General features: G+C 58.4%; 7 protein-coding genes across 7 annotated transcripts; 3 read left to right on the plus strand and 4 right to left on the minus strand.

Annotated features, from left to right (window-relative positions):
• Nucleotides 1-174: 174 nt before the first annotated feature.
• On the minus strand, nt 175-1492 carry K452DRAFT_293272 (uncharacterized protein). Its single transcript, XM_033541534.1, has 2 exons — nt 909-1492; nt 175-847 (listed from the first exon to the last, which is right to left on the minus strand). The coding sequence occupies exons 1-2, from the start codon at nt 1291-1293 to the stop codon at nt 330-332; spliced, it is 903 nt and encodes a 300-aa protein (XP_033391086.1). The 5' UTR covers nt 1294-1492; the 3' UTR covers nt 175-329.
• Nucleotides 1493-1679: 187 nt separating this feature from the next.
• K452DRAFT_260785 (uncharacterized protein) lies at nt 1680-4234 on the minus strand. The gene is made up of 4 exons (XM_033538548.1): nt 3873-4234; nt 3651-3788; nt 3496-3588; nt 1680-3445 (listed from the first exon to the last, which is right to left on the minus strand). Exons 1-4 carry the CDS (start codon nt 3903-3905, stop codon nt 1988-1990), a joined length of 1722 nt encoding a protein of 573 aa, XP_033391087.1. The 5' UTR covers nt 3906-4234; the 3' UTR covers nt 1680-1987.
• A 119-nt stretch (nt 4235-4353) lies between these two features.
• Nucleotides 4354-5419, plus strand: K452DRAFT_260787 (uncharacterized protein). The gene is made up of 3 exons (XM_033538549.1): nt 4354-4497; nt 4553-5061; nt 5120-5419. The coding sequence occupies exons 1-3, from the start codon at nt 4465-4467 to the stop codon at nt 5268-5270; spliced, it is 693 nt and encodes a 230-aa protein (XP_033391088.1). The 5' UTR covers nt 4354-4464; the 3' UTR covers nt 5271-5419.
• Nucleotides 5420-5593: 174 nt separating this feature from the next.
• On the plus strand, nt 5594-7080 carry K452DRAFT_314045 (uncharacterized protein; the record flags this gene model as incomplete). The annotated part of the gene is made up of 2 exons (XM_033543720.1): nt 5594-5665; nt 5785-7080. 2 exons carry the CDS (start codon nt 5594-5596, stop codon nt 7078-7080), a joined length of 1368 nt encoding a protein of 455 aa, XP_033391089.1.
• Nucleotides 7081-8192: 1112 nt separating this feature from the next.
• K452DRAFT_323098 (uncharacterized protein) lies at nt 8193-10967 on the minus strand. The gene is made up of 6 exons (XM_033544603.1): nt 10763-10967; nt 10565-10702; nt 9980-10496; nt 9673-9933; nt 9217-9615; nt 8193-9115 (listed from the first exon to the last, which is right to left on the minus strand). Exons 1-6 carry the CDS (start codon nt 10770-10772, stop codon nt 8479-8481), a joined length of 1962 nt encoding a protein of 653 aa, XP_033391090.1. The 5' UTR covers nt 10773-10967; the 3' UTR covers nt 8193-8478.
• A 1029-nt stretch (nt 10968-11996) lies between these two features.
• K452DRAFT_29275 (uncharacterized protein) lies at nt 11997-12811 on the minus strand. Its single transcript, XM_033541433.1, has one exon. It carries the CDS (start codon nt 12643-12645, stop codon nt 12166-12168), a length of 480 nt encoding a protein of 159 aa, XP_033391091.1. The 5' UTR covers nt 12646-12811; the 3' UTR covers nt 11997-12165.
• A 1045-nt stretch (nt 12812-13856) lies between these two features.
• On the plus strand, nt 13857-16345 carry K452DRAFT_303593 (uncharacterized protein; the record flags this gene model as incomplete). Its single annotated transcript, XM_033542744.1, has 3 exons — nt 13857-13971; nt 14031-15326; nt 15372-16345. The coding sequence occupies 3 exons, from the start codon at nt 13857-13859 to the stop codon at nt 16343-16345; spliced, it is 2385 nt and encodes a 794-aa protein (XP_033391092.1).
• Nucleotides 16346-16496: the final 151 nt, after the last annotated feature.

The raw sequence follows: 16496 nt of genomic DNA on the forward strand, positions 1-16496 counted from the left end.
ATATATATATATATATATATATATTTTTAAAAAAAAAAAAATAAAAAAAATGAAGAACTAAAATAAATAGGTAAATAAGATAAATAAACGAAAAAAATAGAAATCAAATCAAAAATAAATAAAAGTAAAAAGCTATATACTAATAGCATATTAGCATATAATCCGTTTAGGTCGCTCCCTAAAATATAACTAAAATAGCTTCGCTATAAGTTAATCTTCTTATAGAAGAAATGGGATTATACTATTCTCTCAACAGCTCACTTTCATTCACCCATTTCCTCCACTCATATACAAAAATGCATCTCTACGAACCCCCGTTCATTTCAAAATTAGTCCGAGCAACCAAACCTATCCATCTGCACCGCAGCATTCTCCGCCATCTTCCGCACCGCCTCATCCGGATGCACCTTCGCGATCCTCCTCAACCTCTTCCGCCAAAACCTCCAGCGCTCAACACTGAACCCATTCCCACCGTCCCACAAGCCATAGCTCCCATAACCACCACCAATCCAGCCCTTCTGGGCCTTCTTCCCCGAGCCCAGCGCATTCGCGCAACAAGCCTTATGCACCGCCCCGCCGGCAACGGCGATCCACTGCGCCGCCGCAGGCAGATACAGCATCGTGTGGCGGGCGCGGCCCTCGTGGCCCTCGAGCTCCACCTCCAGCGTCTCGCTCAGGTGCCACAGCGCAAAGCACAGCAAGCCCTCCTGCGGCGGAAGCTTAGCGCCGAACTCGCGCACGCACAGCGCGGCGAAGGCGTGGGCGTTCGCGAACGCGTCCACGTTCGCGTCCCATTCCTTGCTCGGGACCTTGCAGCGCTTGAAGTCGTCGACCGCGAACTGCGGCTCTGGCGTGCGGCGCGTCAGTAGATAGATATGGCTGATATTGTGGGTAGGTATACTACGCACCTATCACGCCCTCCCGCAAACAGAACCCCAACTCAGGAAGCTCGCGCCAAAACACCCTCCCATTCTCCCGCACAACCTCCCCCTTCCCGTCCAGCACGTCCGGCAATCCCGCCAAGCACTTCAGCGTCCACACCATCCGCAGCCGGGCGTATTTGTCTTCCGCCGCCCGCGCCGCCGCTTCCGTGTAGATGCGCCACAAGCCGTACACGCTCGTCGTGTTGCCCTTGCGGATGGGCGCGTCGTACGCGGCTGCGAGCTCGGCCGCTGCTTGCTCGGGTGTTGTGATTTCGCAGAGAAGGGAGTGTACGATGGTGAGGGCGCGCTGGTCGTGCGCGGCTTGGTTGCTGGGGTGCGTGAGAGCGGTTTCGAACCATGCGTCTGCCATTTTGGGCGAGGGGGGTTGGGTGGTGTTGTTGTTGTTCTTGCTGGGGGGCTGTAGGCGCGGCAGGCGCTGGCTTTGATGTACTCTGTAGTGGGCTGGCGTATGACTCTTTTGCTGCTGTTGCTACTGCCTGCTAGAGCTGTCTGCGCCTCAGTGATTGTCGCTGGAGTGAGTCGTTGTTGCGCCCCCACTTGGCCCCCGCGCGCTCCCTTGCCCATCCTTCTTCCCTATTCGGATTGGGACGGGCTGTACGAGTTATAATTGCAAGTTTTATGGGCAGGTATGTATGAGGAAAGCCTAAGGAGATCAGCACTTCAGCCAACATACTCCAGAAGTCAACAGCCGATCTAGATCAACCACTCATTCTTTTCACTCACCACGTCGTGTGTCCTCGCTGAGTATCGCTGAAGCTATTCTGCTCTACTTGATGTACTCTGTTCCATGTTAAATGTTATCGCTACCATCTCTCCCCTTCATTTCCCTTCTCAATCACTCTTTCTCTCCCGCTTTCTGGTATCTCCTCCTACGCTGTCTCTCCTACTCAATCAACCACCTGCCCTTCTTAATCCATCCTTCCCTCGATCAAGTTATCCCAATCAAACCATAACGCCCAACCCAAATGCTTGCTTGCTCGCATGCTTGCATGCTGGCTTCTTTGAATCCAAATCTCCCGTTAATACCTCCTTCTCCTTCCACCTTAGTTCTCCCCACCACTTCCTCCCCAGCGCCACAGCCTAAACCATCCCTCCCGTCTTTGATCCACACCACCCGCTCTCGCTCTAACACGCGGCAGCCTTACGCTCCACGAGCGATTCCTATCCGGGCTAGGGCTCAGAAGCGCCACAGCGGGGTCGTCATCTTCATCACCACCGTCACCACTCAGTGCGAGGGGACTACTCTCCCTGCCAGGGAGCCCGAGACTGATATTCCCTGGCATGAGGCGCTGCCCCCCGCTCGCCAAGCTGTTCCACCACGAGCTGCGCCGCCTGTGGTTCATGGTACTGCTGCTGTGATTCAGGGGCATCGTCTTCGATCTGTTGGGTGCGCTGGGTCGTTCTCGGCTGCGCGGCTCCATCGGACTCTTCAGGCTCGGGCTGCGCAGCACGCCGCGGTCGTTGAGCTCGTCCCAGATCTCGCCTGCTTCTTCAGAGATTGTCATACGGCGCAAATTCTGGAGCCCGCGGGGCTTATAACGCGCCTTCGGGGCTGGTGCTGTGTTGGTGCGGAGCAGCAGTGGCGTCTGCTCGTCAGGTTCCATGGTGCGGTGGGTCAGGATACCGTTGTTACCTGTGCGCTTGGTGCCCACAGAGGCTTCTTCGTCAAAGGGAGGCGTATCAGTGCCAGTGGAAGCGTCTTCTTCTTCTTCCCCTGTGTTGATGAATCCCAGACCCGGTGTGAGCGCGGTGCGCGGTGGCGGAACACCGGTGATTGAGCGGTGCGACGCCTTGCGCCGGTGCTTCGACGTGGTACTGGTGGAGGGGTCCTGGTCGTCAAGGCGCCAGGAGAGAGCTGCAACGCCGGCGAGCAGGATGACGGTACCGACAGCAATCAAGCAAGCGTCGCGCACGGGGAGGCGCGAGATTTGCCGGAAGTATATGAGACCGTCGAGGATGGCGATGATGTTGTAAATGCAAAAGACGAACGGGTATAGAATGCTCGTGGAGCAGAGCTTAAGGCCGCGATGTAGGTAATATAACTGCGTTAGGGCGAAAGCTACAAGACCGAGTAGTATTGCCCAAGATTGCCAGCGAACAAACTGGTTGTGACGGTCGACTATGGTGCGGACGAGCAGCTCGACCGCGGACTTGGCGATAAGTAGGCAGTGTGCGGAGAGGATGCCGCTCATGGCGCCAAAGCACATTCCCCGCAGAAGACGTATGACTGGCGTAGGCCGAGGGGACAGGCGTTTCAGGACCCATTGTGCGACAAAAAGAAGCGCTGTAACGAGCAACGTTGCAAAGAGCCACACCAGAAATGCCGCCTTCCCCAGCAGGACCAGCAACTGGTCAAGGGTGTGCGACGGCTCGGTCAAGGCGCCAAACGTGCCAATCAGGACGGCGCCGGCGGTGACGAGGATGGTGCCGACGAGCGAGTAACGTGTAAAGGGCTCGCTCAGGACGATGGTGGCGCATAGCGAGTTGAACACCAGGCCGGACTGCGACAGTCAGTAAGTCGCACTTGGGGGTGAGCAGAGGGGTGGCGCACAGCCTGGAGGGTTGACAAGACGGGCAGCGGCAGGGTGGTGATTTGGATGGTGCTCCCGACGAGGTTTGCGACGATGAACATGAACATGCCCAACTACAGAGGGGTCAGGTCAGCATGCGCGCGATATGCATGGTGTCGTGGAAGGGATTGCATACCTGCCATCGTCGGCGGCGGTAGGGCGGACGGCGCGTATGCGTCTCCTCCTTCTCATCCTCGAGTAGGTGCGATTTGCGCTGCAGCGTCAGACCGACGCTCTGGATGCTGGTCGAGAGCAGGCCGACGAAGACTCCAAGCTGGGCGTTGTCGGCCATGTCAGTCGCTGAAGGCTACGCAAGCTCCTTCGATGAAGGGCTTAGGGGAAGGGATCGGGGACTGACAGCAACGCTCCCGCCAGCGGACAGCTCGACCATTGTCTTCTCTTGCTACCTGATGGGCACAGGCATGCTGTCGTGCGTTTGTAGGGGGCAGCGGGGTCGGTACCGCTGGTAGCGCATGCGGTCAAAAGAATGAGACCGTAAATGAGAGGAGGATGAAGCCGGGCCTGTCCAGCGACCAGGTCCGGCCGATGCTCACGAGACGACGCCAGCCGCGACGTCAAGCGACGGCCGGGCGCGTGGGGGGGAGCGCGATGGTGCGGCGCCGCGACGGGTCGTCAGAAGTAAAGAGAGGTGTGTGTGTGCGTGTGGGGATTTGCTTTTCGCGAGCGGGACATGCAAGTAATGTAGGCACGTAGTAAGACGATCTGGGGGCAAGGGCTTGCCGGTCGAGGTGCTGCTTGACGGCAGCCGCATGCATCGCGCGGCAAGCTGGGGCCAAGCTAGGGTAGGTTGGGCGGGCATCATCGTCGCTGGCGCTGGCACAACGACACCGCCCGCACAACAACACACACACATTACAACCACCTCCACCACAACAACCCGCTCTCTCTCTGCTTCCTCCTGCAGCTGCTTGCCGCTCCCACCGCTCATCATGTCGCAGGTCCACGCCATGTCCGACGACCAGGTACGCCCGCCTCGTCCGTCTCAACACACCGCCGCCAGCTAATTCCTCCATGTAGGTCGCCGGCGAGCTCAAGAAGATGACGGCCTTCATCCGTCAAGAGGCTCTCGAGAAGGCCAAGGAGATCCAGATCAAGGCCGACGAGGAGTTTGCCATCGAAAAGTCCAAGCTGGTGCGCCAAGAGACGCAGTCCATCGACCAGCAGTACGAGAAGAAGTTCAAGCAGGCCAGCATGTCGCAGCAAATCACCCGCTCCACCGTCGCCAACAAGTCCCGGCTGCGCATCCTGTCGGCGCGCCAGGAGCTGCTCGACAGCCTGTTTGAGAAGGCTCGCAACCAGCTCAGCGACGCCGTCGGCGATGAGTCCAAGTACCAGGAAATCATCAAGAACCTCATCCTCGAGGGCCTTTACGTCCTCAACGAGCCTAAGGCCGTGATCCGGGCGCGCCAGGCCGACTACGATGTCGTCAACAAGGCCATTGCCGACGCCGAGGCCGAGTACAAGGAGAAGACGGACAAGGAGGTCAAGCTGGAGATTGACGAGGCCAACCCGCAGCCCGAGGGATCGTAAGTGCAGCCCATGTGGGAATTGGTGTGGGAGCTGAATGCTGACATTGTGATACAGGGCTGGTGGCGTGTCCATCGTGGGTGGAAACGGCAAGATTGACATCAACAACACGTTCGAGGAGCGGTTAAGGATGCTGGAGGAGGATGCGCTGCCGGTCATTAGGGTGACGCTGTTTGGCGAGAACCCGAACCGCAAGTTCAAGGACTAGAGGGAGACGGGGGATGATATGTTTTTGTTACGACGTCAATGGCTCGGCCTGTGTACGATACATTGTGCATCAGTCAATGTTCAATTCAGCCAGGCATAGTTTGGGTTGATGTAGCGATTTTTTCGGGTCAATATAGATTTTATCGTTCCATTTTAAGGTGGTGTTGCAGCAGCAAATAATGCACGCGCGTTGCGTCGCGGCCTGGCCCAGATCACGGCCGCGCTTCGTCACTGCTCCCCGTAACTTCTCCACGCTTCACTTCCGCAGCTGCACCGCCCGCCCAGCCTGCCAAAACACCCCAACCCAGCATTCCCCCTAGCACAATGCTGGTCTCTCTGACTGTTGGCAAGGTCGATGCCGGCGTAGCCGTGCTGCTGACCGACGACAAACGCCTGGTACTGCCTCTCTCCAGCCCGCAATGTACACATTTCACCTCCCTCTCCCCTTGATACAAGACTCGCGCGCGCCCTGCACTGCGGCTCGGATAGAGTGCTGACTACCGCCACGCCACCAGATTGAATTCCCCTCAATTCTGCTGCCGCCTGACATCACCTCCGGCAGCATCGTCGACATCACCGTCGCGCGCAACACGCAATCCGAGGCTGCCGCCGCGCAAGCATTCCACACCCTGCAGAGCAAGATTTTCCAGACATTCGGTCAGCACACGCCCTCGGCCCCCGTCCTGCGCTGTCGCAATGCCACCCAGACGTCCGTCGTGCTCGAATGGGACCCCATACAGTTGGCCACGGCCGAGCTGCGCAGCCTGAGCCTGTACAGGAACGGCAGCAAGGCAGGCAGCATTCCGCGGCCGCTGGACATGCAGAGCACCAAAATCTCCGGCCTGGCTGTCGACACGGAATACATATTCCACCTGGTGCTGCGCACGTCGGCGGGCACGTACAGCAGCGAGCGACTGGCGGTCCGCACGCACAAGATGACGGACCTGTCGGGCATTACGGTGACGCCGGGTCCGATGCCCGCAGCGCTCAGGGAGTCGCTCGCGCAGACTATCAACCGCATTGGGGCCAAGATGATCGACCAGGTCCGCATTGACACGACACACTTCATCTGCACCGAAGGACGCGGCCCCGCGTGGGAAAAGGCAGTCGAGATGAATGTGCCCATTGTCGTGCCCGACTGGGTCAAAGGCTGCGAGCGTGAGGGCCGCATCATCGGTGTGCGCCATTACTACATTAACGCAGACCCGCGCCTACGCCAGGTTGGCCCTTCGCCCACAAACCAGCAGCACAACGTCCCCAGCCACGGCCGCAGCCAGAGCTCCCAGCTCATGGCCGGCGGCTCCGTCCGCAGTCCGCCGATGCCTAGCCCGCGCACGGAAATCACGCCCCCGACCCCAGAGCAACAGGTGGCGCGGCACTCTCGTTCGACGAGTCTTGCCGCGGTGGTGAACGGCCAGCCGCCCCAGATCGAAGAAGAAGCCGCACCACCGCCGCCACCGAAGGACGACCAGCCCGCACCTGCCGTGTCATCACCCCCTCCTCCGGCGGGCGAGGGACACCACCAACGGCAGCCCTCGGAACCGCAGGCAGAAGAACCGCCTGCGCAGCCGAACGATGATGACGCGGCTGCCCCGCCAGTGGTGGCGCCAGACGCGGGCAACGAGGCCGACGCCTCAGGCAGCGAGTCGGGTGGGAGTGACGCGGACACGGAGAAAGGCGACAACGACAACCTGGACGTGGAGAAGCACCAGCTCAAAGGGACGACATTTCCGAACACGCCGGGCATCCAGCACGACCACCCCTTGCCAAGCCCCAGCGACGCGGGGTCCTTTCAGGACGTCGCTCTCTGAGGAAACGACAAGCAACATTCTACCTCTGGCACCACCGCCGCTGCCGCCGGAAGCATTGCGCGAGCTGCCACAATTACCGTTGCCAGAGCCGCCGAGGTCGGTGCCGTTGGAGCCGAAGAAGCGGGCAGAGCTGAGTATCGAGGTGCCGGCGCCTGGGCCCCTGCCCCTGGGAGTCGCGGGCAGCGCGGGCAGCAGCTTCCGCGTCACGGGCGTGTTTGCGCATACGAGTCCGTTGGCATCGCCGTTGTTGAGGGGTGGGGGCGGGAGCCCGTTGGCTTGGCTTTGGGACGCGGCGGTGGAGATGGAGGTGCGTGATAGTGATGATGATGAGGAAGAGGAAGGGGAGTATGGGGATGGGGATGGAGACAGCAGCAGTGAGGAGGGAAGTGATGGGCTGTAGTAGAAGGGGTGTTTCTTAGAGTCTTGCTTCTTTGATGGATGTGGCATGCGTTTCCTTATATTTTCGTGTTCGCTTTGATGATGATATCGGCTTGGTCGACAGGATTGGATGGATGGATGGATGAATTTTAGTTTCGAATAAAGGTCCATAGACGATGGGAGAGGTGATAATGATGATTATGGATTATGGGTTTTTCGCTGTTTGCTTTGATGTGCTTGTTTTGGTTTTTGATTTTGATTTGTTTCGTTTTGGGGTCTGACTACATACATAGTCGGGATGCTGGTGGCGTGGGCTTGAATCCATGTACTCCTATATAGGCTAAAAAGTCGAGGGATTAGGTGGTTGCAAGTGGATTAAATAAACTTTCTCTTCCAGCAACCATCAACACCACCGTTATCAGACTGCTCATACTCGCGTACAACTTCAAGCAAACACCCACCCACCCACTCACTCACTTCCCCCCGTTTTTCACGCTCACCCACCCATTCTCACACAAAACATCAAGACCAGTCAGAGCAAAGGTCCTGTACAGCCAGCGCACAGAAAAATACAGAAAACAAGACGAAAACACGCCGCCACTCATCTTCGACAGGCAATCTGAGTGAAAAACAAAGAAGCAACACAACAGAGTGAAAACGCAACGCAACGCAGCGCCAGCCAGCCAGCTACATAGGTAGTCGCTATGCTACGCTATCCAGCGCTGTCGTTCTAAAGGCGTATATAATATATATAATATATATAGCTGTACGTAAATATGTACCGCAAACCTCAGCATATCCCATATAAACAAATAACAAACAAATAAACAAGCCAACAAAAGAATCCCCCAAGCAGTCAGCCATCCACATACAAAACCCATCATTCAGCATCATCATCCAACAACAACCCAACAACACCCAAACCCAAAACAAACCCCCAGCTCCAAGGCGCCAGCGCCAGCCCGTCCGCTCAAAAACAATGATTAACCCAAACCCCGACCTCACCTCAAACGACCAAACTCACAACTTCGCCACCTCGCCGCCCTCACCCCCGCCCTCCCCCAACGCGGCCCTCGCCCTCGCACGCAGCGCCTCTAACTCCCTCGCCCCAAACTCGACGTACCCAGTCCCGGGCCTCGCCATCCCCACCGCCTCCGGCAACCACATCATGCGATCCTCAGGCATAGCGCCAGCCCTAATACGCTCGACATCGATGCCCTCGGCCCTCAGGGGCGTCTTATTCTGCTTATTATTATGCATGGGCGTCAGCGTCGCCATCAGGCGCAAGAACACCGGGACGGCGTATTTAGGCAGGCGCGCGCGGGCGTGGCGCAGCAGCGCGTCCATGTCGAAGCGGTCGCGCTGGGCGGGCGGCACGAATAGCGCGGCGCATCCGGCTCGGCCGTCGTGGCCCGCTACTTCGACGCCGTAGACAATGGCTTCGACTACGCCGGGGAAGCTGTCCATCGCTTCCGATACTTCGGCTGTAGAGACGTTTTCGGATTTCCAGCGGTATGTGTCGCCTAGTCGGTCGAGGAAGAACCAGCGTCCGTCGGGTGTGCGGCGCAGCGCGTCGCCGGTGCGGTAGTAGAGGTCGCCGCGCTTGAAGACGTTGCGCTCGAATTTTTTGGACGTGGCGTCGGCATTCTTCCAGTAGCTGGGGACAGGGTTAGTGATGCTGATGTTTCCTTTTCTTTGCTTTGTACTTCTGCTTCCCAGTCTTCCTTAGCATGATAATGGCGAGCAGGAGCTACTCACCCAACAAAAGCCTTCTCACTCGACACCTTGACGATAATCTCGCCGCCCTCGTCGTACGGCTTGCGCTTCGCGAACCCGCTCTTCGGGTCCCGCCAGATACCGCCAGACTCGTGGTCGATCTCGACCGGGACAAAGACGTTATGAAGCATGGCGCGCATAATTGCGCCGTGGTGCCCAACGGCGCTCTGCTGGTAGGGTCCGCGGCACACGTTGAGCAGCGCGAAGACGCCTTCGGTGCTGTTGAAGAACTCGGACACGCATTCAATGCCGAAGCGCTCGCTGAACCGCTTCCACACGTCGGGGCGCAGCCCGTTGCCGAACATGACTCTGACGCGGTGGCTCTTGTCGTGGGGGGACGGCGGCGTGGCGAGCAGGTACCTGACTGTCTCACCCACATACCTGGACGGCGTCAGTCAGTTCTGGGAGACTTTGTTCCCTTTGTCACGAAATGCTTACACAAAAGCAGTGGAGTCGCTGTCGCGAATGTCGGACCAGAAGCCCGACGTCGAAAACTTCTTGCCGATGCAGAGCGTGGTGCCGATACACAAGCACGTCACTGTCGTCGTGAACCCGGTGCCATGGTACATGGGCATGCAGTTGTACCACCTGTCGCCCTTCGGGCCTGGAGTAATACCCAGGCTGCGTGCTCGCGGGCTGCAGAGCACGGATGCACGCGCGAGAGGGAACGGACATGCTTTTGGGAGGCCGGTCGAGCCGCTGAACATGTCAGTTTCGTTACCCCTAAGGACATCAGACGACATACCTGGTGTAGAGCAGGCACATGGGAAAGTCGCCCTTGACGCCTTCCCTGTGCTTTCGCTCCGGCCTCTTCACCTCCTGTGCCGTTATCCGCGTCTTCGTCTCATCATCTAAGAAGAGAATACGCAAGCCCGCCTCCTCGATTTCGCGGCGAGCCTCTTCAACCCTCTGGCGACAGGCCGCATCGCCGTCCGCCAACAACACCTTGGCCCCGGAGATCTTGAGGCAATGCACCAAACTGGCGCCACCGAGATTGTTGTTGATAAGGGCGGGCGCCGAGCCGATGGACCAGGATCCCAGGGTCGAGAAGACGAATTCGGGCGAGTTCAGCAGGTACAAGGCCACGAGGTCGCCCTTGTGCACGCCCGCCTCCAGCAGAAACTGGGCATAGCGACAGGAGTGGGCGTGCGTCTCCTGCCAGGTGTACGAGCCCGTGCGCGACCAGAGACACTGCTCATCGGCGGGCAGGCGGTTTACCTGGGCCTCGAAGTTGTACCAGAGCGAGTAGCGGTCTTGCTTGCCTGCGAGGGAAAGAAAAGCGCGTCAGCGGTGCGGGGCACGGCGGTGGTTATGGCGGCGGCGCGGGCACCCTGTGTAGCGAACTCGCGCTCAGCCATCTTGGCCGTCCATATGGCGCGGAGGTCCTTGCGGAGGTGCAGTTTGGCGTCGAGATAGGCGGCGGCAGCGGTTGCGCCAGCCACGGCGGCGGCGGCGGCGGCGGCAGGAGCTGGTGTACAGCGTCAGCGTCGGCTTCTTCTTCAGCCAGTCATCGCCATGGTGTGCATACCGAGATCCATAATCAGACCGTGTTAACGACGACTCTGCTAAGAATGACGATGGAGCGGCAGCGAGGGCCTGGTGGAGACCTCTATTGTACTCTTGCCGCGTCTGCCATTGAGCCTCGGGTTAGCTGTGGCATGACCTCGGTCATTGCGTCGCGGCGCTCCAGTTTTCCCCAGCTTTTCCCCACAACGGCCGGCAGTCGTCGCAACCCTCTCGCCAATTGCCGATGCCGGTCCATCATCATCATCAATGCCGGCTGATGAGAATAGCAACATAGGTAGTGTTGGGATTCCATGCTCCATGCACCGCACCTTTTGTCAGCACTGCGCATTGGCGCCACCTCTCTCATCACCGCATCAAGGGGCGCTGCGGGCGCACTTTAACCGTAAGCAGCACATCAGCTCCACATTTCTCGCGCGTCGGCGGCGCGCCTGCGCCTACTCCCAGTGGCTGTAGAGGAAACCTACACCAACTCAAGAGGAGTCTTCTAACCCCCTCCGGCTATCCATTAGGAGTAGCAAACGCAGTGGTGATCATCCAATTTGAACGAGATATTACTCTATCTAATCTTGCCCACACGTGCCATAAAGGCTATGTTTTGATGCCTACTGGGCCCCTGGTACCCCCTCACTTCTAGAAGCATATGGATGTCCGCCACAGTGTTTCCGCCGCAGAAGCCATCGCCGTTACTAGCCGTTGGCCGAGTCCAGGGCGCTGCGCTCGCGTCTGGTCGCGCTCTTGTCACGCCATTCGGCCACACCGGGTGGCGTCCCGTAACGGCGGTGCGCGGCAGCTGCTAATCCCTCGTGGGATAGTTCTAGAAGTGAGGCAAACCAAAGGTGTATGCATGTGGTTAGGGGACATACATGCTCGTATAACCTCAAGCTCTGCGGCTAGAGACGGTAAAGTAGTAATAGAAACACCGCTAGCATCAGCACAAGTGGAGCATCGTCCCTCTAAAATCTCAACCACGCAGGATGGATTCATAACCGCGGGGAACCGGCTTCGTGGCCGCAGATATTGCGGCTTTAAAGCCTCCTGCTCCCAAGAAGGCTTATTCCGGAAGTAAATGCATCCGCCACCTGGGCTCGAGTATACCCATTTTAGCCAGGACAGCGTAAAAGGGCTCTAATTCATTGTCGAAAACGCGTACTAGTGAATGTGTCTGCTCGTCACGAAGGCTCATATGCTTCGGGCCTCGCATGCTGACCGAGGTCCGGTCCCGTCGACCGAAGACCTGTGTCGGAGAAGCCAGGAGAAGCTCTGTCGTCGATGCAGAAAATTCTGGCATGCATTTGGGTGGTTCTGGATTCTCTGAGAGACGTTTGTGAACGGCATTGTCGATCAGTGAAAATCGGCAGTCGGTAGGGTCCCGGAGCGTCCGAGCTGTTCCCTCTGCGGAGGCGATCAACCACGGACCTCGGAACAACCATTCGCCGATCCAGACTTGTGGACGTCCATACATGACACCCAATTGCGAGAAGCGGAGGACCAGGAACTCGATTCAGGGTCCTGCGCGATGTCGAGATCCCCGATCCTTCGCTTCCTTGACCCTACCAAGACTCGCATGCTGCCATCCCGCTCCCGCCGCTGAGCTTGGCAAGTGATAGTCCAGCCTTTCGCGCAGAGCCGTTCGACTTGCGTCACTCGACCAGAACATGGGCGTATCCCTAAATTGCAGAGAACAAGCCCCGCACAAGCCTCGACGAATCTCAGCCGCGGGGAGCCGGGCTTGGAGGCTCCAGTCAGCCTTGTAGCATTGACCAGACGTGTAGGCGTCAGACAAGCAGCCACAGTGAGATATAGTGCTGACCTGAGATCAATATACAGCAAAAGAGAGCTCTTCGGCGAAGAGAATTTTAGGAGAGATGATCTTCTACGGCCCATCCGTCATTACTAACAGCGGCTGAGCGGAAGTGCAGGGAGTTCTCTGATTAAAACGACCATCAACCCAGATGACCTGTAGGCTGTGCTTGATACTTGTGGTCCACAGACAACCCTGTTTCCAGGGACGTTGTCTGGTTTGACGTTCCAAGTCGTTAGGGGCGGGTACAGGCTCAAGTGACAACGCCATGGAATAGCTTCTGGAGTTCCAAGGAGATGCTCCCGCTCTGGCTGATTGGCCGGGCACGAGCGCATATCAGGTCCCTGGCTGGTGGCAGGTGCTGGTCCTCAGCAGTCTCGAATCAAGACTCTCGGCTCTCGTACTCGCAGCTCTTCATCCCTGCCGCGGCTTCGCTCGGATGTGTACGCGTACCCGCGTAACATCATCGAAGAAATTTATGAGTGTTATTGCGGCCCTTGCGATCCATGTTCCTCGCCACGCCAAAGTTTTGCCTGAAGTCTTGGATACTCTACTCGAGTAGGATGGGCTGGAAGACGTGACGTGACGCAGCTGGCATGATGTCAAGGCTTCAAGGAAGAGAAGAGCCATTTGGCCGAGCCGCGTGCAAGAAGTGGGTGTGGTTGGATATGGAGAAGCGGAGCTATGTCGGCCAGTTCGCAGCTCGCAGGTGCACGTGTGCCGTGCGCCACAGCATCTCCACGTGCAGGGCGGGTGCGGGGGTTAGAAGCATCAGAAGGGCGCTCTAGGGGGACTCTAGGGTACTCTAGAAGACGGGATGCGAGCTTCTGGAAGACGGCAGGAAGGAGCTAGTTTGGAGCAAGGGGAGGGAGGAGGCGGCGGCGGCTAGCTGGGGATGGTGGTTCGTGGTGGTGCTGGGTGTGTGTGATATGTGCGTGGATGGCGGTTCGTCGAGTAGAGAGACGGGCCGATTGGGAAAGAGTCGAGCGAAGACAGAGGAAAGAGTTGTCTGGGCGGGTGGTGAGGTGGTCGAGGGAGCGCCTTAAAGCACGGCCGAGCGCACGTCTGTCGCGACTCCAAGTCAGTCCAGTCCCGCCGAATCCCCACACGTGCCCCTCGGCCGCCAAAACAAAACACGCATCATTGTCCATCGAAGCTCGATTGAGCGTGGGCCTCCGGCGCAGTGTTTAGGCCCTCCCGCGGGCACAACTCCGCCCGCCGCCTCTTCTTCCGTTGTCCGCCCCCTCGACATCCCACAGTCACACCCAGCCAGTGGGTCTCAGCACCTGCCATCATGAAGCGCACGTTCGCCCAGATGAACGATGTCCCCGCGCCCATGGCCGCCCCCGCGCAGCCTGATCACTCGGACGCGTCGCATCAGCCCAAGATCTCGAGGAAAATCCGTGCCTGTGAGTGCGCGCCTGGCTTGGCGTCCCGTCCCGCCCCCGCCTGCTCACCCCAATTCCAGGCAAAGAGTGCCAGAGCCGCAAGGTCAAGTGCGACATTGCCGATGGCTCCAACACCTGCGCCCGCTGCCGACGCCTCGGCCTCAAGTGCGTCATCAACAAGAGCCTGCAGACGCTGCTCGACGACGAGAACCAGTGCGCATTGCCCCGCCTCCCCTCCCCCGATCTCCGTGCCCCGCTGACCCCTCCTCGTGACAGATGGAAGACGTCCATGGAGTCCAAGTACGAGCAACTTCACAACGCCGTCGCCGAGTTGCTGCGCCAATCCAACCTGCCCTCCCTCGACTCGTTTAGCCGCAGCCATTCCCTCTCTCCTTCGTTAACAAAGGCCGTCCCCAGCTCGCAGGACTCGGCGGGCCCGACACCTCCTCGTTCCGATATATTCTCTCCCCGCTCCCGACAAGCCCCGAACGTGACCATGACCCGCGAGAACTCCCCGGAGCCCCAGAGCAAGGAGGAGGACGAATTCGCTCATACCGGTCCAATGGACAGCCTCTTCCAGGTCACCAAGCTCAAGAACCTTCGTTGCACAACGTCGGAATTCCCCGACGGCGTCCGCAGGAATCCCATGTACACCGACGTCATCTCACAAGGCAAGATCAGTGAAGACCAGGCCGAGAAGTTGTTCAACCGCTTCAATGTCTCGCTAAATCACTATCTCTGGGGCGGCATTGCTCTCAAGCACGACAATCTCCAGTCGGTGCGCGAGTCGTCGTCGATGTTGTTGGCGTCGATTCTGGCTGTCACGGCACTGCACGCTCCCGACGCTGAACGCGAGCTGGATGCATGCTACTCGGAATTTCTGGCACTGGTTTCCCAGTCCATGTTCGAGCGGTACCACTGCCTCGATGACGTCCGCGCCCTCTGCATTGGCGCTTTCTACCTCTCGGAAGTCAGTTGGAAGCTCTCGGGTCATGCAGTGCGCATCGCAACCGAGATGCAACTGCACATCAGCTTCTCTAGGGCCATGGCCGGCTCGTTGGAGGAGGTTGAGCGCGCGCGCCTATGGTACTTTGTCTACGTCTGCGACCACCACTTTTCACTGGCCTACAGCCGACCGCCGGTCATTCACGAAGACGAGACGATAACACAGCACGAAAGATTTTTGAGCTTGCCTGGCATCAACAACGGCGATCTCAGGTTACAATCTCAGGTCGGCATGTTCGCAATCTTGAGCAGAGTCTTCAACAAGTTCGGTTTCGACAGCAACAGGCCATTGGAGCCGGATGATCTGCCATACATAAGGCAGTTCAACGCAAATATCGACCAGTGGAAGGACAGTTGGGAACCACGCTTGGGTAAGTCCTACGTCTCCTCCAATTAGACAATCTCTGATCGTTTAGCTCCCAACCCGTACATCGATACCTACCCCTCCAAGATTTGCACTCTGCATAACAGTTTTGCAAAGCTGCAGATCAACTCTCTATGCCTGCGTGGCATATCTCACATGTCTATGAACGATCCGAGACGCGACTTCATCAATATTGCTATTGAGAACGCAACGGCATGCTTGAGCTTTGTCTTGGACGAGCCCAACATGCGGAATGCCGTTGTCGGTGTGCCGCTCTACCTGTCGACCACGGTCAGTTTTGCTGCCGTCTTCCTCATGAAGGTGCACAGCAATTGGAAGTCAGCGAAGCTCAACACCAACTTTGGCCTCATCGTCGAGATTCTGGAGCGCATCATCAGGCTTCTCAGCGAGGCCAGGGCTAGCAAGTGTCACGTCTCGCTGCACACGGCACGGGGGCTGACGCAGATGTTGCAAAAGTTCAAGGAGCGTGAGGCACGTGCCAGCGCTGCCCAAAAAGGCATGAATATAAATCGCGGAGTGGCAAGAATGCCGCTTAACGAGGCTGCGGCCACGCCCAATGGATGGTCCGAGCGCTGGCAGCTGCAGCAGCAGCAACAACAACAACAACAGCAGCAGCAGCAGCACCAACAACAGCAGCAGCAGCCGCCGCCGCAGTTGGAAATCAATACGCAGGCCTGGGCCGGCAGCAGTCTGGACTGGTTCGGGCTAGACGATCAATATCTGCCGGCGGGGGTGTTTGATGCGGTGGCCTCATCGCTGCCGGTGGTCGGGTGGCCGCTCAACAGCCCCCCATCCAGCGACGGGCTCACGCCACGCATGCCGGTGACGGCGTGGCCGACGAGCAACCCGTCGTTCATGGGCATGCCGAGCTGGACGACGGACGAGAGCACAGGTGGCGCCGCTGCCGCTGCGGCATGCGCGCCGGCTGTCACGGCGGCGTCGGCAACCAACACGCCGCTCAGCACTTACACGGACAACTCGCACCCAGCGTGGGTCGATGACTGAGAAGCGAGCTGCGAGCGGGAGGCGACCACGCGACGATGGGCTGCGGGCCGACGCCCATTCGCTTATGTCATTGATGCTCGCTCTCTTCCATGTCTTACCTAGTCGCGGCTCTCGGGAACCGGTTCACGCACGCGAGCGCTTTTTTTTTTTT

Source organism: Aplosporella prunicola (assembly GCF_010093885.1).
Source record: "Aplosporella prunicola CBS 121167 unplaced genomic scaffold K452scaffold_120, whole genome shotgun sequence".
Taxonomy (NCBI): Eukaryota; Fungi; Ascomycota; class Dothideomycetes; order Botryosphaeriales; family Aplosporellaceae; genus Aplosporella; species Aplosporella prunicola.